Here is a 24563-nt window from a genome sequence, read left to right as displayed (position 1 = left end):
AAGCCATGCCCTAATCCATGTAGACTGAGAAACGTATGGGGTGTGGAGCCCCGCCAGCCCTGGAAAGGCACCCTGTGGAGAGAGAGCCCTGTGGAGGGGAGGTCCAGAAGGTGACTGTCCCAGCCAGACCCTGCTTAGCCCTTGATGGCTAGACACAGAGGCCATCCTGCCTTCTGGAGATAACTGAGTCCTCCAGAGACTACGAAACCCTCCAGCTGCTGTGGCCCAGCCTCCCAGGGATAAGCCTTCAGGCCCCCCAAAGACTAGAGCTAGCCCAGCCAAGGGCCTTGGCCACAGGCCGGGCTGGAGGCGGTGTGGGTGTCCCAAGGCTCTCCGGAAGTCAGGAGCTGAGCTGGGCCCCCAAAGGCTCTGAAGCATGACTGACCACAAACGCGGAGGGGGAGGAGGGCAGAGTGTTTTCCTGGAATCCTCCAAGGCAGGGGATTTTTCTGGACTAGTCCAGCCCCTGGCACCCGCCCCTCCTGCCCCATCAAGGGCCACTGTCAACTGCAGCCCAGGTCCCACCCACTGACGGTGACCACCTCTATGCCTTCACATCTCAGGCTTGAAGCTGCCAGTAACTGTGGGGCCGTGGGCAGACCACCACTGCCCTCCCTGACACAGTCCCTTCCTGTCATAATATGGTGGGGAAGGGAGTCCAGGGCTGCTCACAACTCTGAAGGCTGCCGTGGCTAAGAGGACCCTGAGCTCAGATTTGGCATTGGAGTTTGTACTTAGGAGGCTCTTGAAAGGGCTTTGTGTGGGCTGCCAGGAGTTTTTTGAAATTGGGATTAGCTACCAACAATAACACATTGAAAGATTTCACCTAAAAATCTGGATTTCCAGTTTCTCTTCAAAAATCCAAAGCTCTAGCTGGCCCGGGCTGGTCATGAGGACTCAGTCCTTACCAGACCCACTCCCACCATCCCGCCTTTCCAGGGCCGCAGAGGCCCTGGCGTGGACTTCTGGCAGTTGTCACCTGCCTGGCGCCTCATAGGCATCTGGCCTGTGACTCTTAGGATTCCTAAACAGTCTCTCGCTTTTTACACAAAAAGCAGGAACCTGCCCAGTGTCATCCGGCAAACCCACGACAGACAAGGTCTCCATGCCCAGGTCCGGAGGCCGCAGAGTGAGGGCCAGGCCAACCCGGCCCACGAACCCCTCGGTGGGGAAGGGGCGTGTCTCCATGCAGCTCCGCCCCGGCCAATGGGGAGAGGCCCCGCCCCCTGCCGCGCCGGGCCCGCTCCCCTGGGCTCTTAAGGCGCAACTGGCCTCCCCCGAGCCGACTCCGGAGCCCGAGCCCGGGGCGGGTGGAGGCGGACTCGAACGCGGTTGCCTCGGGACCCAGGACCCCGTCGGGCCCGACCGGCCGGGAAAGACTGAGGCCGCGGCCTGCCCCGCCCGGCTCCCTGCGCCGCCGCCGCCTCCCGGTGAGTTTCTGCCGGGCTGGGGGGCTGCGGGCGGGGACGGGGGCGCCAGGGCCAGGCTGTGCACACGCGCGGTTCACGCGCTAGGACCGCCGCCGCGCGCACACACGCACTCTCGGGACCGCGGTCCCAACCCCGCACGGTCACCTGGGCCGCCCGGCGGGCAGGCCCTGTGCGCTCCTTTCCCCGCCGTCCTGGGGCACCGACAGCCCCGCGGCCGACCAGGGTGCGCGCCTGAGTGTGCGGTGAGCCCGCAAGGCTGCAGACAAAATAAACACCCCCTCCCATGCTTCCTTCTCCCACGGCTGGGCCCTCCGGCATGACCAGTTTTATGATTCAGACCCCTTTGAGGGGGGATAGCCAAGGCGTAGGCTTGGGTTACTTTTCCCTCCTGGGGTCCGGCAGTAGGTGCTGCTGTGCAGAAGGGCTGCCTGGGGTCCTCTGGACCCTTGTCACTCAAAGCACAGCTGGGGGCTACAGATATGCAGCCCTAGGGAGGGGCGGGGGGTGGCTGGTGGGCGTCTGATGCCCATCCCTCCAGGTGGGGGATGGACCTGTACTGGCCAGGGCCCTTAGTGCTCCGGGTCGTAGGGTGCCGGGTCTCTGCCTCTGCCAGGGAAGGGGCTTTACTTGGGCTGCAAACCCAGTGGCCTGGAGCCAGCCTAGTCCTTTGTGTCCCTGGGCTGGCAGTGCTGGGGCCTGAGGACTGCCGAGGTCCCCTGTGGTCACTGGCAGGCCAGCCGATTGGTGCCAACCATTCTGCCTCTCCCCCCTTCGTTAACGATTGCCACACCAGGGTCACTGACCGCCTCTCCTGCTGTGGCCCAGGGGTGGAGCGTGCAGGGTGGAAGGAAGAGGTCCTGGGGGTCTAGGTGTCCCCCTGCCTGCCTTTTGCACCAAGGACAGGTGAGGCTCTGAAGAGAGGCAGTGGGACCTAGAGCCCCCTTCCCTGGGCTGAGCGCCTCCAGGGCTGGGGACTGGATAAAATCTCCAAGGTCCCTTCACACTAGACTGTATTTTGGGTATTGAGGGCATAGAGGGGTGACCGGGCTGGGACCTTCCAAGCAGGGTCCATTAGGGCCAGTCTAGTGGGCAGCAAAGTCCAGGATGGGCCCAGCTATTGACAAAAACCCAACAGAGCTGGGGCAGGCAGGTGGGGGATGGGGAGCAGTCCCCTGAGTTTACTCTCTTCTCCCAGGGGAGTTGGCCTGGAGCTTCTGTAAACAGAGTGTCAGAGGCAGGAAGAGGCTCTGGTGATGAGCAGCCCAGCTGGATCCCCTCCAGACCATTATCTAGCCTCCCCTGGGCCTGGGGAGGGAGGATGCGCACACGCATGCCAGCCTGGGGGCCGGGCACTGCCTGTCCCACCCCCGTCTCCTGCGCATTGGAACAGCTGTCCTGATACCTGTGGGTCCGGAGGGTCAGATGGAGATGGAGGTGGGGCTGCGGGCTGGGGTCCCAGGGCATTTGCCATCCATGGCACCTCTCTCCATATTCTGGGAATGGGAGAAGGGGATTCAGCATAAGGAGCCTCTCAGACACTGCCCAGACCTGTCCTTAACCAAGGAAGGCCCCTCTGGCAGGCAGCCCAGGGGCCAGGGAGATGGCAAGGGAGATGCCCTAGGCAGGAGATGGGTCCGTGGCTCCTAGCTCCCATTACTGTCACCCCCACCGACAGCCCTGGGGGAGCTGGGATAAGTCCCAAGTAAAGAGAATTAAGTCCTTGCCTGGGCTTATAAGTGGATCCTAACACTACACTGGGCAGCCTCTGGGAACAAGAAAGCAGGGCCCTGCTGAGCCCCGGAGGGAGCTCCCACCTCAGCAGCCCAGACAGCCAGTCCTGCCAGTGGAACAGAGGTGTGCAGAGGGGAGGCTGCCCACAGAGCCATCCCTGACCACTGGATAGCCCTGAGCTCACGGGAGGGCAGCAAGGCCACCTAACTCTGTTAGTGACCTCTCCTGGACCCCCCATCAGCTGCCCTTAGAGTCCCCTCCCTGGGCTGGGGAGCCCAAGGCTCTGTGCTGCCAAGAAAACCAGCTCCCCTCACTGCTGTGGAATTTGCGTGAGTTCTTGGAGCAGGGGGAGGGTGCACGTGTGTGTGTGTGTGTGTGTGTGTCTGCAGGAGCACTGCCCAGTGGGTGTGTGTCTAGTGTGGGCGTGTCTGCGTGCGCGTGACTGCAGCAGGGCTGTGTATTTGGGGGTGGGCGGGGGTGTTTGGGGGAGCCTGCTTGCACCAGGAGGGGCAGGGCCTCAGCCTCCTTCCTTTTATCGGTTTCCACATTCCAGAGTCAGCCGGATCGCTTTCCCTCCGCGCTGGGCCGCCAGCCTCCCCCGCTTTTCCTCATTCCAGCCTCCCTGGGTGTGAGGAGGCTGGAGGAGGCTCCCTCGGGCCACCTCGGTTTTTAGGGGGGGGTGGGGGTGGGCCAGGGGCCAATTATTCTCCAAGGTTGGGGACGGCCCCCACCAGACTCCTCGTGGGGAATGCAATAAGGCTCTGACATTCCTCAGGGGCTGCCTGAGAGATTTAATTAAGGAGGGAGGAGGGAGCCAGCCTGCACCGGGAAGGGGCTGGGGCGGCCGCTGGGGCCCCTGCTGGCCCTGGGCCCCGAGCCCGGCTGGGCATTGAGAGCAGTGCGGGGGCTGGGTTGTGGTTCAGTGGCCAGGTCCTGTTCTGCCTCCCTTAGTCCATCCCGCCTGCTGATTGATCAGCTCACAGACCCCAGGGGCGCCATTTCTGCCACGGGTTGGCCAAGAACCCTGGGTGACTGGGGGGGGGTTCAGCATGGGGAACTTGAGAAAGGCAAGACCCCTTCCAGGGCCACTTCCTTCTCAGATCCCCAGGCCCAGGAAGCTTAGGGCTGGCGGCCTTCCTTGGTGACTAAGGTGTTCTTCTGGCAAGTTCAGGGTGAATTGCAGGTTAGGGCCTTACTAGATGGGTGCTTGCCCCTGGGTGGGGACCGGGCAGTGAGGAGGCCCCGTGTTGAGGCCCAGCCCTGGTGGCATCACACCTGCCGCGTGCCGACAGTGGCATCTGGACTGGCCCATTTCTAGTTGGGCTGCAGACACCACACAGCTCTCAGGGCCACAGGTGTCCTCCCTGACAGGTTGCACCTCTTGTGACTGAGATGGCACGTCCCACTGCCCCAGGGACTCACTTGAGCTGGGGCCTGGCCTTAGTCACTGGTCTCTCTGCCCTGGGCTAACAGGTCTGGCAGCTGCCAAGTCACCCACGGTGCCACTGAAGGCACCCACCTGGGGCCGGGCCAGCCTCCTGGGTGGAGGGAGGAGGGAAGGCCCTGTGCCTGCTCCTCTCCCAGCCCTGCCAGCTGGTCCACACCTGCTCCGGGATCCAGAGCCCCCTCCCTGCACAGGAAGACGAGCTGACATCCTGACAGTCTCCTTTGCTATCCTCTGCCCTGGTGTTCTGAACCCTGGCTGTGCAGAGGACTCGCTCAAGGAGCTTCTCCAAAATACAGCTCTGCCTGGGTCTCACCCCTAAAAATTCTTTTTTTTTTTTTTTTTGAGACGTAGTCTCGCTCTGTCCCCCAGGCGGGAGTGCAGTGGCGCAATCTTGGCTCACTGCAAGCTCCGCCTCCCAAGTAGCTGGGACTACAGGCGCCTGCCACCACGCCCGGCTAATTTTTTTGTATTTTTAGTAGAGACGGGGTTTCACCACGTTAGCCAGGATGGTCTCCCTCTGCTGACCTCGTGATCCTCCCACCTTGGCCTCCCAAAGTGCTGGGATTACAGGCATGAGCCACCATGCCCGGCAGAAATTCTTGTTTAATTGGCCTGGGGGTGGGGCCCCAGCATGGAGGTTTTTTGAAAGCTTCCTGGGTGATTCTGATGTGCAGCCCCGGGGCAAAGCCCTGGCGTCACAGGTGGGAGATGTTAGCCCAGAGAGGGGAGCGTGCTTGGGTGAGGTCACAAAGCGTGCTGAGTGCCTGACCGAGCTCCTGGCTGTGGCATTATCTGTGGAATGAAGAGCGCCAGCTTGGGGTGGTGGATGGAGTAAAGAGGCTGACACCGGTGTGGACCCCCGCTCAATCACCAGCCAGGGGTCCCCGCGCCTATAGGGAGGGCCTACCTGCCGCAGTCCCTGAGGAACTCGAGGCCCAGCCCTCTCTGCCCTTTCTGTGAGGGCCCAAGACCCCTGACCTCTTTGCCCTGCCCTTGGGACTGCTGTGTCCCAAGGAAGGGGAGACGGGGCGGACCCAGCCGGGCCCTGAGCCTCCTCGGACACGTCAGCGAAACTGGAGCCAGCCGTCCTGGCCGCCGGCACAGTCCCGCCTGCCTGAGGGGGTTGGCAGACTCCCGGGGCTGGGCTGCTGCCAGGCCTTGCCGGCCACACAGAGCCTCGGCAGGCCAGCATGGGGAGCGGGGGCCCGGAGTCTCAGGGTCAGACCTGCAGCGCCTGTCCTGCACCCACTCTGAAGCATCCGGCACAGGAGGGGCGTGCTGGCCTCAGACTGTCTGTCTGTCTGTCCAAGCCTGTCCCCTACTCAGCAGGCACACCGCCTGCCCCAGGATCACTAAGATGAGCTCGCCAGGGGCTGATGTGCTTCTTGCCAGATGCCTGGGTCCCACCCCAGCCATGCTATCCCCTCGCCCGTCCCCGCCTGACCCTGGGCGTGTGTGGTGTACCCCAGGGGGTGGGTGGGTGTCCCCCTGGGAGATGAGATACAAATGCCTTGTCCTCCTTACTCATAGGGCCCCTCCCTGAAGTCCTGTGCTGAAGGGGACTGCCAAAGGACAGATCACCCACCACATGCCCCCTTCCAGAACCGGAGATACCCCACCCCCGCCCCCAGGCCCCAGGGTGAAGGGCAGCCTTGGTGTGGGGGCGTCCGATCTGTATAAAGCTGGCCTGAAACCCTCTCCCTTAGTAGTACCCGCGCCCGGGGGGCAGGCAGGGTTCTGCCTTTATGAGTAACGCCCTCTGCAGTGAATGTTTACCGACCACTTAGCATGTGCCCCGAGCACAAACCAAGTCACCCCAGACACAGGCGCCACGAACAGTCCCCACTGCATGATGGGGGCTGAGGTGGGGGCCGTGGCTGGGCTGTGGACCCTATCGCCCTATGCCAGCTACTGTGCCAAGGAGGGGGCAAGGCCGGCAGCAGCACTCAGCAAGGCTGAGGAACTTGGGTGGAGGAGGGAGACCCCAGACCCTCGCTGTCATCTTCCCACCCCCCAACATCCCCGAATCCCAGGGCTGCCTCCGGAACACCACCTGCACTGGGCAGAGGAAAAGGTCTCACCTCCCTGCCTGACTAGTGGATCAAATATCAAAGCTCAGGTCCTGGGATCACTGGTGGGAGGGCGGGTGGGCGGCAGCAAACACAGTGTGACCTGTAGACAGCCCCCAGCCCAGCGCCCACACCAAGCACACGCCCAGACCCCAGGCGGGCGGGACAGCTCCCAGAACTTGTTAAAAGAACTTCCGCATTTGAAAACAAACAGGACAACAGAAAATGACAACTCCAGAGGGTGAGGGGGCAGGGCTGCTTGCACCAGCTCCAGAGGTGAGAAACTGAGGCCCACAGTTGAGAAAGGAACTCTGGCCTCTGTCCCCTGCCACCCCGCCACCGTCGCCTCCACGGTCAGCCTTCCCCCACTGGGTTCCTCTCGGGGCTGGCTGATGGGTTCCTCAGTGCCAGGAGCCCCTGGCGGCGCCCTCAGAGCTGCCAGCCTGTAGCTTACAAACTCTGGGGTTTTCCAAAGCTCCAGCGCTGCCTCCTCCCTCCTCCCTTTGCTGTGGGGGTATAATTGGGGCTCAGGCAAAAGAGCTCACCGCACGTTTTACGGGGCTGGGAAGCAGGCTGGCTGCTACCTGCTGGGTGGTCAGCCCAGGACCCCAGCCCACAGTCCCGACCCAGACCCCTGTCCTGCTGACAGGGACGCACACTCCACAGCTCACAACCTGTCAGCCAGAAAGCCACCCTGTGGCCAGATGGACCCACAGCATCCCCTCCCCCTTCACAACCTTGCTGATTAAAGACCCAATAGTGCAGGGAGAAGAGCACCTCCCAGCATGTACCCCTAAGAGCTGGCCTGCACACCTGGCCTCGCAGGGCTGAGGACTCCACATGCAGCCCCCACTGCAGCCCTGAAGTGTCCCAGATACTCAGATGAAGAAACCGAGGTGTGAGAGCAAAGTCACTGTCTGTGGCCTCGCAGCTTGGACACCTCTGAGCCCAGGGCCACCTGTCTGGAGTGAGAGCTTTTGACTGTGACCTTAAATGAGGCCCAAGGGGAGCTGAGGCCACAGTGGTGGCCAGGCTGGCCACGTGGAGGGTCCCTTCCCACCCTGGAACCTGGCTGCACCCTTTGTGACCCTGGCCTGGCCCCGCTGGGAGGACTAATTCAGGCAGAGGTGGCCTCACCCCCCACATGGACATGGGGTGGGTGGGGGTCACTCACAGCCCACATCTGGAGGCCAGGCCGCACCCGCCGTCCTCTGAGTCAGTGAGGGTGGAGCAGGTCCCACAGGGGAGGAGAAGGCTGGGGGTGTGGCCCCAGGGCCTTAGGTCATCAGACACGAGCCCCCCTGGGGTGGTACTGGCCGGGCCAGGGACACGTGCCCAGGGTTCAGGGTGCTAACTTCTTCCACTGCTCAGTGCCAGGCCCTCCTGGGCTGTTCACTCGGCAGAGGTGAGCTAAGCGGGCCTGGAGACACCTATGGCAAAGGCAGGCCGGGTCTCACCTTAGGGAGGTGAGGGGGCACACGACAGCAAGGGGCACACCGCTAGGTCGGGGAGGCTTAGCCTGTTGGCCTCTGAAGTGCGCTTGTTGTCGATAACTGACTAAGGGCTCAGGGTCGGTGGCTTCTAGGGGAGACACTCTGACAGTGCAATACTACAGGTGGGCAGGGCCTGCGTGGGCCAAACCCTGGGACAAGGGCTCCTTCCTTTACCTCGAGCTACCTACAGACCTCAGTGGCCACCTCACCAGTGATTTGTCTAATCTGTCCTGGGACCACCTGCTCCTCCTCCTTACATTCCAGAAACCCACGTACCTGGGGGAGAGGGAGCCCCATGGATGGGTCCCCCCAGCCTGGGGCAGTGGGGTGGAGTGCAGGCTGGGTGGGGGTCATGTTCCCTGGACTACCTGCACGGTCCGTGTGGGGGAAGGGGAAGCCCAGGCTCCAGCACAAAGGGCTCTTGTGTGAGCTGTAGGCACCACTGGGCAGGATGCTTCCTGGGGATGGGCTGGCACCCAGTATGAGGCTCATGGACTCTAGGGGTGCCAAGGTGGGGAGGGCTGCTCCTGGGGATGGCCCCAGTGGTCTCCCCAGGAATCTAGGTGATGGGGGCCAGCCACAGACCTGCCTGACTTGGGCAGTGCAGCTAAGATCTGGAGCCTGGAGTGGCTGGTGGGAGCCCCCGCCCCCAGGGCATCTGGAGGGCATGCACCCATCACAGGCGGCTGTTGCACACCTGAGCTCTGGCTCGGACTTGCTGGCACTGCAATGGCAGCGAGTCCCTGCACCTCCATGAGCCCTGCTTTCTTCTGTCTGCCCTGATGTGGCTGCTAGGGGGCTACCTGAGGTGATGGTAAACACTTAGTGTTCCTTAGTCCTTCCCACTTAGCTGGCATGTGGGAAGGAGTTGCACCACCACTGCCGAGGGGATGGCTGCTGCTCATCTTTCTTGGTGCCCAGCCCAGGGCAGACCCCAAGAAACAGTAGATGAAGCTGGGGGCGGTGGCTCACGCCTGTAATCTCAGCATTTTTGGAGGCTGAGGTGGGCAGATACCTGAGGTCGGGAGTTTGAGACCAGCCTGACCAACATGGCGAAACCCCGTCACTACTAAAAAAAATACAAAAATTAGCCGAGCTTGGTGGCTGGCACCTGTAGTCCCAGCTACATGGGAGGCTGAGGCATGAGAATTACTTGAACCTGGGAGGCGGAGGTTGCAGTGAGCTGAGATGACGCCACTGCACTCCAGCCTGGGCGACAGAGCGAAACTCCATCTCAAAAAAATAGAAACAGTAGATGAATGACTCTGCAGAGTTTTCCCAGGCCTGGCACTGCCCCTGGGGCTGCCATGTAGCCAGTGTCCCCACCTGAGCCCTGTGGCCCCCAGCTCCAGCTGTGTCACCAGCCTCAGCTCCCCGCCTCCCTCCCTCACAGGGGACACCTACCAATGCCTGTGACCTCTGCCCCTCCTCCAGGAACCTTCCCGCCGGCCACTTCCTGGCGGCCCGCAGCCCCCAGCCTAAGCAGGTCTGACTGCCCAAGTGGAAAAACACAGGTCCCATAGTTTCCATGTGAAGTCTTCCCGCTACAGTCCCTCCTCCAAGGAGGGCGGGACACGGAGCGTGGCAGCAGGAGCCGGGGACCAGGGCAGCCAGCTTCTCTGCTTACACACCCACCCAGCTGCCTGCCTGCCCCCTCTTCCAGACCCTGTAGGGAGGAGCTGCCGCTCCAAGTCCCATGATTCTCGATTCTCTCTTTCCCTGTCCACCTCTGAGGCAGGGGATGGGGGAACCTACCAAGGCAGAGGCAGGAGGGTCTGGGGTTCAGGAGGAAGTGGTGCATGGTCACTGCACATTCAGTGGACGTCAGGCCCCATGATGACCTCTATGTGCACTGAATGTAACGACAAGGTCACACAGTGAGGGAGTGACAGGGCTGGGACAGAACCTGGTTCAGGGGCACTGACGACCTGACTCATAACTATTGGGTTCTCTTGCATTTGGGGGCAGGAGCAGTGAATTCCCTCTGGCCCTTCCTGGCGTGGCTGCCCTCTAGGCCCCTCACTCACGGTCTTCTGTCTCTGCCTCCTCTCTGCTCCCAGGGACAGAAGATGTGCTCCAGGGTCCCTCTGCTACTGCCACTGCTCCTGCTCCTGGCCCTGAGGCCCGGGGTGCAGGGCTGCCCATCCGGCTGCCAGTGCAGCCAGCCACAGACAGTCTTCTGCACTGCCCGCCAGGGGACCACGGTGCCCCGAGATGTGCCACCCAACACAGTGGGGCTGTACGTCTTTGAGAACGGCATCACCACGCTCGACACAGGCAGCTTTGCCGGCCTGCCGAGCCTGCAGCTCCTGGACCTGTCACAGAACCAGATTGCCAGCCTGCCCAGCGGGGTCTTCCAGCCACTCGCCAACCTCAGCAACTTGGACCTGACAGCCAACAGGCTGCATGAAATCACCAATGAGACTTTCCATGGCCTGCGGCGCCTCGAGCGCCTCTACCTGGGCAAGAACCGCATCCGCCACATCCAACCTGGTGCCTTCGACACGCTCGACCGCCTCCTGGAGCTCAAGCTGCAGGACAACGAGCTGAGGGCACTGCCCCCGCTGCGCCTGCCCCGCCTGCTGCTGCTGGACCTCAGCCACAACAGCCTCCTGGCCCTGGAGCCCGGCATCCTGGACACTGCCAATGTGGAGGCGCTGCGGCTAGCCGGTCTGGGGCTGCAGCAGCTGGACGAGGGGCTCTTCAGCCGCTTGCGCAACCTCCACGACCTGGATGTGTCTGACAACCAGCTGGAGCGAGTGCCACCTGTGATCCGAGGCCTCCGGGGCCTGACGCGCCTGCGGCTAGCCGGCAACACCCGCATCGCCCAGCTGCGGCCCGAGGACCTGGCCGGCCTGGCTGCCCTGCAGGAGCTGGACCTGAGCAACCTAAGCCTGCAGGCCCTGCCTACCGACCTCTCGGGCCTCTTCCCCCGCCTGCGGCTGCTGGCAGCTGCCCGCAACCCCTTCAACTGCGTGTGCCCCCTGAGCTGGTTTGGCCCCTGGGTGCGTGAGAGCCACGTCACACTGGCCAGCCCTGAAGAGACGCGCTGCCACTTCCCGCCCAAGAATGCTGGCCGACTGCTCCTGGAGCTTGACTACGCCGACTTTGGCTGCCCAGCCACCACTACCACGGCCGCAGTGCCCACCACGAGGCCCATGGTGCGGGAGCCTACACCGTTGTCTTCTAGCTTGGCTCCTACCTGGCTTAGCCCCACAGAGCCGGCCACTGAGGCCCCCAGCCTGCCCTCCACTGCCCCACCTACTATAGGGCCTGTCCCCCAGCCCCAGGACTGCCCACCGTCCACCTGCCTCAATGGGGGCACATGCCACCTGGAAGCACGGCACCACCTGGCATGCTTGTGCCCTGAGGGCTTCACGGGCCTGTACTGTGAGAGCCAGATGGGGCAGGGGACACAGCCCAGCCCTACACCAGCCACGCCGAGGCCACCACGGCCCCTGACCCTGGGCATCGAGCCGGTGAGCCCCACCTCCCTGCGTGTGGGGCTGCAGCGCTACCTCCAGGGCAGCTCTGTGCAGCTCAGGAGCCTCCGCCTCACCTACCGCAACCTATCGGGCCCTGATAAGCGTCTGGTGACGCTGCGGCTGCCCGCCTCGCTCACTGAGTACACGGTCACCCAGCTGCGGCCCAATGCCACCTACTCCATCTGTGTCATGCCTTTGGGGCCCGGGCGGGTGCCGGAGGGCGACGAGGCCTGCGGGGAGGCCCGCACACCCCCAGCCGTCCACTCCAACCACGCCCCAGTCACCCAGGCCCGCGAGGGCAACCTGCCACTCCTCATTGCGCCCGCCCTGGCCGCGGTGTTCCTGGCCGCGCTGGCTGCAGTGGGGGCAGCCTACTGTGTGCGGCGGGGGCGGGCCGTGGCAGCAGCGGCTCAGGACAAAGGGCAGGTGGGGCCAGGGGCTGGGCCCCTGGAACTGGAGGGGGTGAAGGCCCCCTTGGAGCCAGGCCCAAAGGCAACAGAGGGCGGTGGAGAGGCCCTGCCCAGCGGGTCTGAGTGTGAGGTGCCACTCATGGGCTTCCCAGGGCCTGGCCTCCAGTCACCCCTCCACGCAAAGCCCTACATCTAAGCCAGGGAGAGACAGGGCAGCTGGGGCCAGGCTCTCAGCCAGTGAGACGGCCAGCCCCCTCCTGCTGCCACACCACGTAAGTTCTCAGTCCCAACCTCGGGGACGTGTGCAGCCAGGGCTGTGTGACCACAGCTGGGTCCTGTCCCCTCTGGACCTTGTCTCCTCATCTGTGAGATGCCGTGGCCCAGCTGATGAGCCCTAATGTCCCCAGAACCGAGTGCCTATGAGGACGGCGTCCGCCCTGCCCTCTGCAACGTGCAGTCCCTCGGCACGCCGGCCCTGCCATGTGCTGGTAACACATGCCTGGGCCCTGCTGGGCTCTCCCACTCCAAGCAGACCCTGGGGGTCAGTGAAGGAAGCTCCCAGAAAGAGCAGAGGGAGAGCAGGTGGGCGACGGGGCTGTGTGACTCTAGCTTTGGCCCCAGGAAGCGAAGGAACAAAAGAAACTGGAAAGGAAGATGCTTTAGGAACATGTTTTGCTTTTTTTAAAAAAATACATATATTTATAAGAGATCCTTTCCCATTTATTCTGGGAAGATGTTTTTCAAACTCAGAGACAAGGACTTTGGTTTTTGTAAGACAAACGATGATATGAAGGCCTTTTGTAAGAAAATAAAAGATGAAGTGTGTTTCTTGGGCTCAGCCCCAGGGTAGAAGGGCTGGATGGAGGGAGATCGAGGAGCAGCCCTTGCTATGGGGAGCCGGGGCCCTCAGTCAGCATCCCCTGGGCTTGGGCAGCCCTCCTAGGTGTCCTGATCTGGGTGCCATCCACCGTAGGCTTGAATGAGGTGAGGCTGGGCCCAGGTGGGGCAGGGCTGCCTCTGGCCTCGGACAAGGACGGGTCAGGAAGCCTCACCTTCCCCAGGCCCCGTCTTCCGCCAGCAGGAGCTCTGGCCCACGTGCGGCTGGGAGAGGCTTGTGGCAGATGTGGGGCCCGGTGAGGCCCTCCTGGGTTGGTCTAATGGGCAGTTCACTGCCTGCCTTCCTCTAAGGACAGGACCCTGGGCTATCTCATTCCAGGCCTCATGGATGGTCCCGGGACCAGACAGGCTCCAGGACCTTCCCTACAGTGCCTTGGGAGAGCCAGGTTTGCATGGCCCAAGCCCCATGCCACCCCACTGCCCAGCATGGGTGCAGCAGGGAAATCCTGCTCCCTGCCTCCTGCTCCCGGTTGCAGTGAGGGCTTTGTTGGGAGAGGAAGTGTGAATCATCAAAGGCAGGGACCCCATGGGTGGGGAGAAAGGAGCTGAGCCCCAGCTGGCAGGACAAGCTGGGAGACAGGAACAAAGGGCCCAGGCTGGCTTGCAGATGGTGCCAGGATTGGTGGCCTTGGGATGCCCCCTCAGCCCCTGCATTAGGGATGTGCCCAGGCTTTCCGGAAACCCTAGAAGTGGAAGCATTTTCCAGGAAGGCTGCATGCTGAGGTGGGGGCAGGGATGCTGAGTGCAGCTGTGGCCTGGACTGGGTGCAGGGAGCTTGGGGACAGTGATGAACACACAGCATCTTTTCCTGTTACCCTCAGTGGGAAGGAGGGGAGGGGAGGGGGCCCACTGGGCTGCTGCTGCAGGGGCACCCAGAACATGCTGGAGTGAGCCTCTTGCAGACCCCATGCCACTGTCCCACAGGTCATGGCCCCAGCCCCCAGCACTCAGCCTCACCCCTGGTGGGACAGAGTCAGCCAAGCCAGACCCAGGGAGCAGGCCCTGCGGCGCGGGTGTTGATGTCAGTGCCGAGTCAGGCCCAGCCACGCGAGGCTCTGGATTCAATTATCGGCTGCTGAGGGCTCTGGCACAGGGAGGGAGGAGGCGGGCCGTGGGTCATGGTGGGCAGTGGGTGGTGGCAGTGGGCCTGGGTGGGGCCCCTTCTTCCTGAGGCAGCAGTGGCAGCCCAGGTGGATTTCCTGTAGGCCTGGGTCCCATTAGGGGAGTGGCTGTGGCCAGGCCTGCCTCCCCCTTCTCGTGGCTGCCTTGTCAAAGGGGCCTTTGTGGGCCTGAGGCTGCCGCTGAACACGGTGGCTGCTGAAAAAATGTTCTCACTGCAAAGCAAACCTGGCCGAGTGGGACGGTGGTGGGGGGGCAGTCGGGGGGTGACAGGGCCCAAAGAAAGGAAGCCTTCCCAGGAACTGTCTGGAGTGTGCCATCAGATCAGGGCTTCGGGGAAGGGGAGAACCCAGCCAGGGGGTGGCCAAGCTGAGATGCAGCCTCGACCCAGGACAAGTCGCCTGACTCTAGGCCAGGGACCAGGGGCAGATGTGGGGGTGTGCGAGCCCCCATCACCAGGTGCTGACCGCAGCAGGCTCTGGGCCACGTGGGCGACACCTGCTCTTGTTTTATGCCCGGCGACCTCTTATATTGAAAAGGAGCGGCCACAGGGAGGGAAGACAGCGTGCTCACAGTAAGTGGAGACAGGACCCCAGCACCTGCTCCCCAGCCACGGATGGGGCTGCCGGCCACGCGGGAGGGCTTAGGGCCACTGTGAGCTACAGAAGCAACAGACCCTACATCTATGGGGTAGGGGGTGATACAGTTCGCCCAGCCCCCTCAAAGGTGTTCACACATCCCCGCTCAGTTCACGCCCAGAAGCATGGCACCCAAGACAGGTGTATCTTTGCACCTCCCAGACCAAAGCATGAGATGTTCCTTCGGTGCAGGCTGCCAGTCCCTCTCATTATCCTCCCACCTCCACCTGACATCAAGCATGGTGCCAGGCACACAAAGTGCTGGGCAGCCCTCCGTGGATGCTGCCTGAGCACAGACAGGACCTTGGTGTTTGAGGCTGGCCTGGCTCCCAGCCCCCACTCCTCCTCCTGTGGCCGGCTTCCCCTCAGATACTCCACGAATGTCACGGGGAGGGCATAGGTGGGACCACAGTGGAGGCCCCTGGGTAAGGATGAAGAGGAGATGGGGTGTGTGCATGAACCCTGGCCTCCTCTAGCTCTCATGAGGGCACACACTGTTCTGCCCAAGAAAAGATGGAAAATCTGTAAAACAGAACTCGAGGGTGGTGGAGTGGATGCAGTTGCCAACCTCCCGTGCCCATAGATGACACTCCAGACCTTCCATGCTCAGCCCAGATTTGCTCAGAGGTCCTGGCACCCCAGGGAGTCAGTGGGGATCTCCAGCTTCCAGGATGCCTGGGGGTGCAGGGGACCCGCCACCTCTCAGAACAGCTGGGGGGCTGGCACACATCCTTGGCATCCACCAGCTTCATGGGGGCTAGAGAGTCCCGGCTCCCTTGCCAAGGGTGCCAGGAAGGCAGAGCAGGGGCCAGGGCTCGGGGGCAGAGGCGAGAGGACCCTGGCCTGGCCACCCATCTGGGAGTGATTTGAGAAATTCCAGTCCTCACTGGTCCTTCGAGGCTATTCTTAACTGTGGTAATTACAGGGTCAGCCTTGGCCAGTGGCACCGTGAGGTCTGGGCATCATTAACTCCTCCAGAGGACACACTGGGGCGGGGCAGGAGATGCTTGCAGGGGATGGGGACCCTGTTACTGGGGGCGGAGCCTGGAAGGCAGGAAGTGGTGGGTGGAAGTGACTGGTGCTGGGTCCCTTCACACCAATGCCTCTGCTGGGGGCCCTGCGAGGAAGGGGCTATCTAAGCTAGAAAGGTCTAGAAGACAAGATGCCAGGCAGCTCCAGGCCCAGGATGGGGGACATGGGGACAGATCCTAGACGTAGAGTCTGAAGGCCCGGGAGCTCTGACTCCTCAAGGCAAGGCGGGTCCCACTGACTCCTCCCTGAATCCCCAATGCCCAGAGCAGGCAGGAGGCTGAGGGCAGCCCTGACTCTGCCTCTCCCCCTCCATGTGACTTCAGGGAAGGTGCTGAATCTTGCTCACCTTTGCCTCCCTCATCTGTAAAATGGACCTTGCCAGCTCTCAGCCCCTCCCTGGGTGTGAGAGGATGGGAGAGGGCGTCACTGTCACCCTGACCCCTACCGCTTCTCTGGGCGGCTCTCAGCCGGGGGAAGCCCTTGGCAGCAGCTCTCACTGGTATTCAGGTGGGACCTCTTTTGGGGACTCCCCGGAAGATCCCACAGCCTTCCTTACCCCCAGACACATACCCTTGCTGCTCCCAGAGCCTGGACAGGTCATTGTTGCCTGTGACTCAGTTTCCTCAGTTATGCAATGGAAGAAGGAATAAGCTTGCCAAGGACCACCCCTTTCCTGGCTCTGACGTTCTCGGATCCCCCTGCCTGCGAAGATTCCAGCAAGGCCCTCATGAGTCATGGCTGAAGCTTCAGAAGGCGGATGGAGTCCCTGCCGCTCCACCCTGGCCCTGCCTGGCTACGTCTCTGAACAGCCCCAGCCTCAGTTTCCCCAGCTGTGTTGTGGGTGGTCTGAATGGATGGGTCACTCATAAATGCTTGCCCTGGGCCTCCTGGTGTCTGGCTCCGGAGCCGCAGTGGGCCAAGGCCAGAGTGTGCCTGGCCAGGACCCCGCCAGGCACTGCCAAAAGCCCTCTCCACACACTTCTGGGGGCAGATGGAAGGATGAGGTGCACTTGGAGCCCCCCAGGCTCCCTGGACACCAGCCTCACCTGGGGACACACCTCAGGATAGAACAGGACAGCACATGGCTGGTGCGGAGTAGGCCGCATAAACCTCAGAGGGCCGCATAAGCCAAGGCCCACCTCCACCTCCACCTCCACCTCTACCTCCACCTCCAACCTGCCAGGCTGTCCAACAATGAGCACGCCCACCCTCCTATCATAGCCTGGAGCCTCCCTGGGCCTCAGCCCTACCAGAACATCCACAGAAAAATGAAGTGCATTCTTGCATTTCCAGACCACACCCTCTCCCTGAATGCCAAGCATGCCTGTGTCAACCCCTGGCCATGAAACCTCTGGTGACCAAGGGCCCACTCTGTTACCAGGGGCCAAAGGGGTACCAGAGCACCTCTTGTAGGTGATACCTGGAAGCTTCGGGGGTACAGGGCCAGATGTCTGTTGCAAGGCCTTGCAGCCCAGATCAGGTACCCCAGAACACCCCGGAGATCAGCCCGCCTCACTGACAGGCCGGATCAGGTGCCCTTGCCAGTGGCACCCTGGGTCATCAGCCCCCCAGCCCACCCGCGTGTCACAGCTCCTACCCTGGTGAGGTGTCCAAGGTGAGGGAGGCCAGGGCGTTGGAGAAGAGCCGCGTGTCCCACAGCTTCACTTCATGCTCACGCATCTGCAGGGAGGGCGAGAGAGGGGCTCAGAGGGGCCTGTCCCTCAGAGCCCCACCCGGGCGCTCCCGGGAAACCCAGTGCCTGAGGGTACAGCCTGACACAGGGCACCTGCCTCAGAGCAGGGCTTGGAATAGGGACAGGAGTCACCCCAAGGAAAGAGAGTTTGGGTTTTCATGTTCTGCCCCTTTAAGAACCCTTAGGTGACAAGGGGTGAGGGGCGGTTCCCTCCATGGACTCGGTCCCTGTGGGGCCACTATAGCTCCTGGGGTCAGGCTGAGCTATTACAAATGGAATCTGCCAGTTTTCAGCAGCCGTCAGTCCCCTGAGGCTCTGAGACCCGGCTGCACAGTCAGGCCGTATATGGACAGGCCTGGAACTGGCCCTCAGTCCCCCGCCTCCCATTGGCTTCGTCCCTGCCCGAAGGGCTGGACACGTCCCCACCTGGCCATGCCCTGCTCCTCCAGGAGGAACCCCCTACCTGGTTGAATCCAGTAGACACAAGGTACTCCCGGGAGCCCGTCCATGCCAGCCGGCTATCCCTGCTGTTCTCATGGGCCTGTGTGCTCTGCAGGAGGCAAGAGGTGGACCTGAGCCCCAAGGCCCCCTGCTGGTAGGCGGGGCCCCCTGGACTGGGCCTGAGCTGGGGAACTTCTGCTGCCCACCTGCCTGAAAGCCTCATAGAGGGTGGGAAGGGCTGGTTCCTTCTCCACGTCCCCACTGGGACCAAAGGTCTCCGAAGCACCCCAGGGATCAGCCCCGCCTCTGCCCCAGCTGAGGGCAGCTCTGCGCCCAGAGGCCAACCTGACCGCTCCTCCCGAGTGTCCCTCCTCCCAAAGAGAAGGCTGCCTCGCTCCCCAGCTCCAGGCCCCTTCCCTACTGCACCAGGGGCTTAAAGGCACTGGCACTTTCTTGCCCCCATGAGCTGTGTGATCTGGGGGACGCCACACTCTCTCAAAGCGTCATTTCTCTCACTTGTGTAAGGGGCACCTGGTGCGGTGCCACCCACTTCCCAGGGCTGTTGCCATGTGGAAGGGCAGGGCTTGTGGCAAAGTGCCGTGTAAATTGGGGGATTTTGAGGATCACTGCGGCCGCCCCAGGCAGGAGGCAGGGCCTGGGACCCACCTCTGGGCAACGTCCAGAGAGCGCCAAGCAGTGCCTCTCCTGGCCCTCCCAAGGTGCTGGAGCTGCCAGCAGGAAAGCTCCTGGCCCCTGGGAGGAGAGGGAAGCTCATATGGTGGGTGGGGCCCTGTCCTCCTGGGCCCTGGCAGTAGGGAGCTGAGGGGGCCAGAGGAAATGCAAACAGCTCCTCCCAGTCACCCTGGCCCCTGGAGCCTGAGACGAAGGACCCTGTTACCAAAAATAGCTCACCCCAAACCATGGCCAGCTTCCTCTGAGCTTCCCACGATCTCCTTGGGAATGAATGAGGGAGGGAAACAGCCTGCGAGGAGCTGGCCCGGGGCCCCCTCCCCAGCCCGTGGAGGCTGACTCCAGCGTGGGAGACCATCGGAAACGGCTCCAGGTCCCGTCCTTCGAGGGGCTTTTCTCACTGTTCCCTTCCCACCAGGCTGTGGCCGGCACAGGAAGTTGGGGCTGGAGCCTGAGAACCAAGGCCCCACTGCCCTCTCTCCACGTAAGAGGGGATATCGGGTCAGGACAAGGGCCGAGCCATTGGCCAGCCCTGCCCTCGACACCCGGAGAGGGTCACAGTGTCATTCAGGCTCCTGCCTTCTCGGTGTTTAGGGTGCAAATATCCGTGTGTGCGCAGCCCACCAGGTGGCTCTTAGCTTGTCCAAAAGTCATTCATTCATTCAAGAAACACACAAGGCCTCCCAGGGACCAGAGCTGTGCTAGGAGCTGGCGGTGGGGCGGGATGGTTCTCAGCTTGAGGGCAGGTGCTGGGGGGAAGCAGTGCCCCTCGCTCATCTATTTTCTCCTCATATGGATATTTGAGCCACACACTATCCGAGATGACACGGTGAACAAAATGGGAAAAGTCCCCGTGCCCGTAGAATAAACACGTCGGGGAGGTAGATGTAGGCCAAACAGAAATCAGTGTGTCATTCCATGTGACTGTGCATGTCATGGGGGAACCGCATGGTGTTAGGGGAGGAAGCTCTGGAGGTGGACCCAGGAGAGCCCCAGCCCAGCCACCACGGCCACCTTCCATGGTGGGTCAGTCACCAGCTCTGTGCCTCAGTTTCCATGTCTGTAAAAAGCACTGTAACAGAATTTACTTTTTTTTTTAACCTTTCCTGTGGTGCTGAAGGACCTACTTTTGAAGATGGCCATAAGGAGTAAGAGGGAACACTTGTAGAAGGCTCAGGATTGTGTCTGACAACTGTCACGTGTGCATGTCTCACAAGTAATAGCAGGGTACCGTCAGAGTGTAAGTGAGGGAAGACCTAGCATCATTCCCACTAGGCTATTTGAGGGTTGACAGGCGTGAGCCAGGTATGGGAACTAGCATACACAAAGAGTTGAAAACTGGATGCAGAGAGACCCGCTCAGTCAGCAGGTGGGGATGCGGGAGGTGGAGGCCGGGCCAAGCCTGCAGGATCCCCCCAGGGCTACCACTGAGCACTTTTCACCTAGGGGGCACAGGCTAAGGCTAGGGGTGGGACACCCCTTGGCCTGTATCTCCCACCTTCCTAATTCACATGTGGGAAGCCAGAGGCGCAGAGAGAGGAAGCCATGGTGCAAAGTGGCCCGGCCCCAGCTGTCTCCTCCACCTGCACAAGAGGGACATGAGGCTCAGAGTGGTGATGAGACTTGCACAAAGTTGCGGCTAGGAGGCAGCAGGGAAGGGAGGAGGAGCCGCCAAGGACCACAGCTGGCCTAGAAACACTCTGGTTTCCAGCAAACATCCTGGGCCAGCTCTCGCTCCCTGGAGTGTTCAGCCCAGCCTGCAGAGCTCCAGGTAAGAGCTTTGGCTGCGCCCAGCCACTCCCCACTGTGGGTACACCCAGCTCAGTTTGACCAGAGACCACGGGAAGCCTCCAAGTGAGGGAGGGGGTCAGTGGCCCACCCCTTACTCTATAACTCCTTATCAATGGAGTAATCACCAGTATCAAAAATGAGAGGTGGGCTGGGTACAATGGTCCCTGCCGTAATCCCAACACTTTGGGAGGCTGAGGCGGGAGGACTGCTTGAGCCCAGGAGTTCCAGAGCACCTGGGCCACAAACTGAAAACTTCTCTCTTAGAAAAACAAACACGGCCAGGCACGGTGGCTCACGCCTGTAATCCCAGCACTTTGGGAGGCCAAGGCGGGCGGATCACGAGGTCAGGAGATCGAGACCATCCTGGCGAACATGGTGAAACCCCGTCTCTACTAAAAATACAAAAAATTAGCCGGGCGTGGTGGCGGGCGCCTGTAGTCCCAGCTTCTCGGGAGGCTGAGGCAGGGGAATGGCCTAAACCCGGGCGGCGGAGCTTACAGTGAGCTGAGATTGCGCCACTGCATTCCAGCCTGGGCGACAGAGCGAGACTCCGTCTCAAAAAAAAAAAAAAAAAAAAAAAAAGAAAAACAAACACTAGGCCAGGCACAGTGGCTCATGCCTGTAGTCCTAGCACTTTGCGAGGCTGAGGCGGGGGGATCACGTGAGGTCAGGAGTTCAAGACCAGCCTGGCCAACATGGTGAAACCGCATCTCTACCAAAAATACAAAAATTAGCTGGGAATGGTGGCAGGCGTCTGTAATCCCAGCTACTCAGGAGGCTGAGGCAGGAGAATCACTTGAACCTGGGAGGCGGAGGCTGCAGTGAGCCGAGATTAAGCCCTTGCACTCCAGCCTGGGTGACAGAGCAAGACTCTATCTCGAAAAAAAAAAAAACACCAACTAGCTTGACGTGGTGGTGCGTGCCTGTAGTCCCAGCTACTAGGGAGGCCGAGGCAGGAGGATTGCTTGAGCCCAGGAGGTCAACGCTGCAGAGAGCCGTGATGGCGCCACTGCACTCCCGCCTGGGTGACAGAGCGAGACCCGTTTGCCAGCCTCAGCAAGCCTCAGAGAAGAGCCCTCTCTCCAGCTCCTCATTCTCCTGGGTAGCGGGCAAGAACAGGGGCTACAGCTGAGACCCAGGCATCGTTACCCTGCATCCCCGAGGTCCCCCACAACCTGGTTCTGAGAACAGGAGGGGCTGTGGCAGGGCAGAAGCAGTGCCAGCCCCGTAGGGGGTGAGGAGGGGAGGCGTATGCCCACCCCTTCCTCACCATGACAACACTTCCTATGCAGGGCAGGATGGTTCCAGGAGCAACCCTGGCTCCCTGCTTGGGTAAGGGGACATGCTTTAATAGTAAGACGCCCCCACTCACTCCCTTCTCTCCTCTGAGGCTCACCACCCCCAAGTGGCCTGTCTGATGCACTAGGGTTCCTAGTGGGCTCAGTCTGGGGCCCCCTCCCACCCAGACAAGGGTTCTGAGTCCTCCACACTCATCTGGGGATGCTACTTCCCCAGAACAGCCTGGGCTCCAGAGCCTCACCCAGCCCCAGCTAGGCCAGTTGTACAGGGAAGGGGCGGCAGTGGGGGTCTGGGCGGTTCCACAATCAGATGGGCGAGCCTGCCTGTCACCCTGAGGTGAGACCCTGGAGAAGCCACAGAACCATCTGACCCTTGGGGTCTACACCTCCAAGGAAGTGGAATATGCCAAGTGCCTGGCGCATAACAAAGGCTCATACATGCAGTCTAAGAACCAAGCAGGGGTGTGAGCAGGAGGAGTCACCCCAGGGTCCCCTGCTCCAAGCTCATGCCTGAGGCAGGGCTCCAACAAGACAGTGGAGGGCGGACTCCCTGGCCCACTCCGGGCTCTGGGACAGCACCAGGGCTCAGGTGGGGTGGACCCACAGAGGACAGAGGTTGCATGGAGGGCAGGCGGCTCCGCTCCCTGACCCCCAGCCACACCCCACCAGGCAGGAAGGAGGATTGCCAGAGAAAGCGCTCCCAGAAGGCCTCTCCCTCAAGTCGGCCCCTCGGCTCACACCGGCCCTGGCTGCCAGCAGCGGTTTTCCTAATAGAAGCCAGGTGTGGGCCAGATGCCCTGGGCGGAAGTGGGGGGCAGGGCCACACGGAGAGCGGCATTCCAGGCCTGCTGCCCCCGCACCAGGGCCCGAGCACAGGCCCCAGCCAGCAGCTGGAGGGGTGGGAGCCACCCACGCTCTTCCCAGGTCTCCTCACCCCAAAGCCCCGCAGGGGGGCTCCCTCCAGAACCAGATCCTCTCTCTCTCTTCGAGGAGCTGGGAGCCCCTTGGACAGCAGCCACTCTATCCCCACCTCGGCATCAGTCACCGCCCCCAGCCCTGCTGGAAGAGGAGGGGAGAGAGGAGGAAGGCTGGAAAGAGGGGGCGGAGGAGGGGAGAAGAGGAAGAATCATGTGGGCCCAGCAAGCTGGCTCAGAGCCATGCCTGGTAGGTCAGGGGCAGACGCATAGGTGCCCCAGCAGTACCCTGGGCTCTGGAGAGGAGAGTGCAACCTGAGAAAGTGAAGGAGGCCGGAGGAAGCCTCCGTGGCGCCTTCAGGCTGAGCCTGGGCCCCGCTTTCTGGGCAAAGGCTTGGAGGTCAAAGAAAGCTACCCAGTGAGGATACCGCGCACACCCACACTGCCTTGAGATGCAGACAGCCACCATCTACCAAGCCCAGGTCCCGCATGACGAAGAGGTCAGCCAGCCTCACCAGCAAGTATGACCAGGGTGTGGCCAAAGCCACTCTGCCTGGCTAGTTTCACCGGTTAAATGGGAGTCCTCTCAATCTTCAGCTGGACAAAAGTGGAACTGACTGTACCGTTTGGACTAAAAAATTGCAATCTTCCATGTGACTGGGTTTCTCTCCTCAGTCTTGTGTGTGTAGGGGGCTCTGGGGCTCCAGTCTAACGCTAGTTTGGTTTGGGCTAGTGGTTTGCCCTTGACCCCAGGTGAGGAAAAAGTCCTAGAAATGGGGAGGGGGTATCTGTGATGGGCCTAGGTCTTTGCTGGGGAGCTCCTCTCCTGAGCTAACAGCAGGACCCTAAACTTCACCTTCCTCAGGAAAGAAGCCTCCTCAGCTTCTAGAAAGTTCTTTTTAGAAATGTAAATCCACGGCCAGGCGCGGTAGCTCACGTCTATAATCCTAGTAGCACTTTGGCAGGCCGAGGTGGGCGGATCACAAGGTCAGGAGTTCCAGATCAGCCTGACCAACATGGTGAAACTCTGTCTCTACTAAAAATACAAAAAAATTAGCTGGGCGTGGTGGTGGGCGCCTGTAGTCCCAGCTACTCGGAAGGCTGAGGCAGGGGAATGGCATGAACCCAGGAGGCGGAGTTTGCAGTGAGCCGAGATCGCGCCACTGGACTCCAGCCTGGGCGACAGAGCAAGACTCTATCTCCCCCCAAAAAAAGAAATATAAATCTACTCATCTTACTTCCTGCTTAAAACTCTCTAAAGGCGGCCGGGCACGGTGGCTCACGCCTGTAATCCCAGCACTCTGGGACGCCGAGGCAGGAGGATCACGAGGTCAGGAGATTGAGACCATCCTAGCTAACATGGTGAAACCCGGTCTCTACTAAAAATACAAAAACAAAATTAGCCGGGTGTGGTGGCGGGCGCCTATAGTTCCAGCTACTTGGGAGGCTAGGGCAGGAGAATGGCGTGAACCCGGGAGGCGGAGCTTGCAGTGAGCCAAGATCGAGCCACTGCACTCTAGCCTGGGCGACAGAGCGAGACTCCATCTCAAAAAATAAATTAAAAAAAAAATTACCTAATGGCTTCCCACAGCCCAGGTGACCACGGGCCTGTTTCCCCCAGCACCGCTCGCGCAGACTCCGCAGACGAGCCTGTCCTCCTCCAGGCCATCTGTGCCTGCCCCCTTGGCATTACTCAGGCCTCCACTCCCCAGCCAGTTACTCAGGGAAGCACTAAACCAGCCCAGCAAGAGAAGCCCCCAGCAACTACCCCGGGACAGGGCCCTGTCCCAGGATTGTTGCTCCTGCCTACAAGGTCTCTGTAGGGCGAATGAATGGTGCCCCAGTGGCTGGATGCCTGCAGCATGAGCCAGGTCCCAGCTTCCCCGCTCGGAACTGAAATGGCCACGCACACTCCATGCACAGACACAAACCAAAACACGCTCAGTTCCTGGAGCCTATACGTTTTGATAGGTCCCACCCGGGGT

At 61.4% G+C, this 24563-nt stretch overlaps 2 protein-coding genes across 3 annotated transcripts in view; one reads left to right on the top strand and one right to left on the bottom strand.

Moving 5' to 3' along the window:
- LOC101006632 (coronin-7) overlaps positions 1–24563 on the bottom strand; it is a 63862-nt gene that overhangs the window by 15665 nt on the left and 23634 nt on the right. For both annotated transcript variants that reach the window (XM_009195890.4, XM_021931713.2), the window contains exons 8-9: positions 17908–17994; positions 17349–17431 (exon numbers count right to left, since the gene is read on the bottom strand). In XM_009195890.4, the coding sequence (XP_009194154.2) occupies positions 17349–17431; positions 17908–17994 (170 nt within the window). The remainder of the gene's footprint in view (positions 1–17348; positions 17432–17907; positions 17995–24563) is intronic.
- Positions 1249–12890, top strand: VASN (vasorin). The gene is made up of 2 exons (XM_003916464.5): positions 1249–1430; positions 10231–12890. Exon 2 carries the CDS (start codon positions 10240–10242, stop codon positions 12259–12261), a length of 2022 nt encoding a protein of 673 aa, XP_003916513.1. The 5' UTR covers positions 1249–1430; positions 10231–10239; the 3' UTR covers positions 12262–12890.

Source organism: Papio anubis, chromosome 18, assembly GCF_008728515.1.
Source record: "Papio anubis isolate 15944 chromosome 18, Panubis1.0, whole genome shotgun sequence".
Taxonomy (NCBI): domain Eukaryota; kingdom Metazoa; phylum Chordata; class Mammalia; order Primates; family Cercopithecidae; genus Papio; species Papio anubis.
This window is presented reverse-complemented; position numbering and strand designations above follow the sequence as displayed.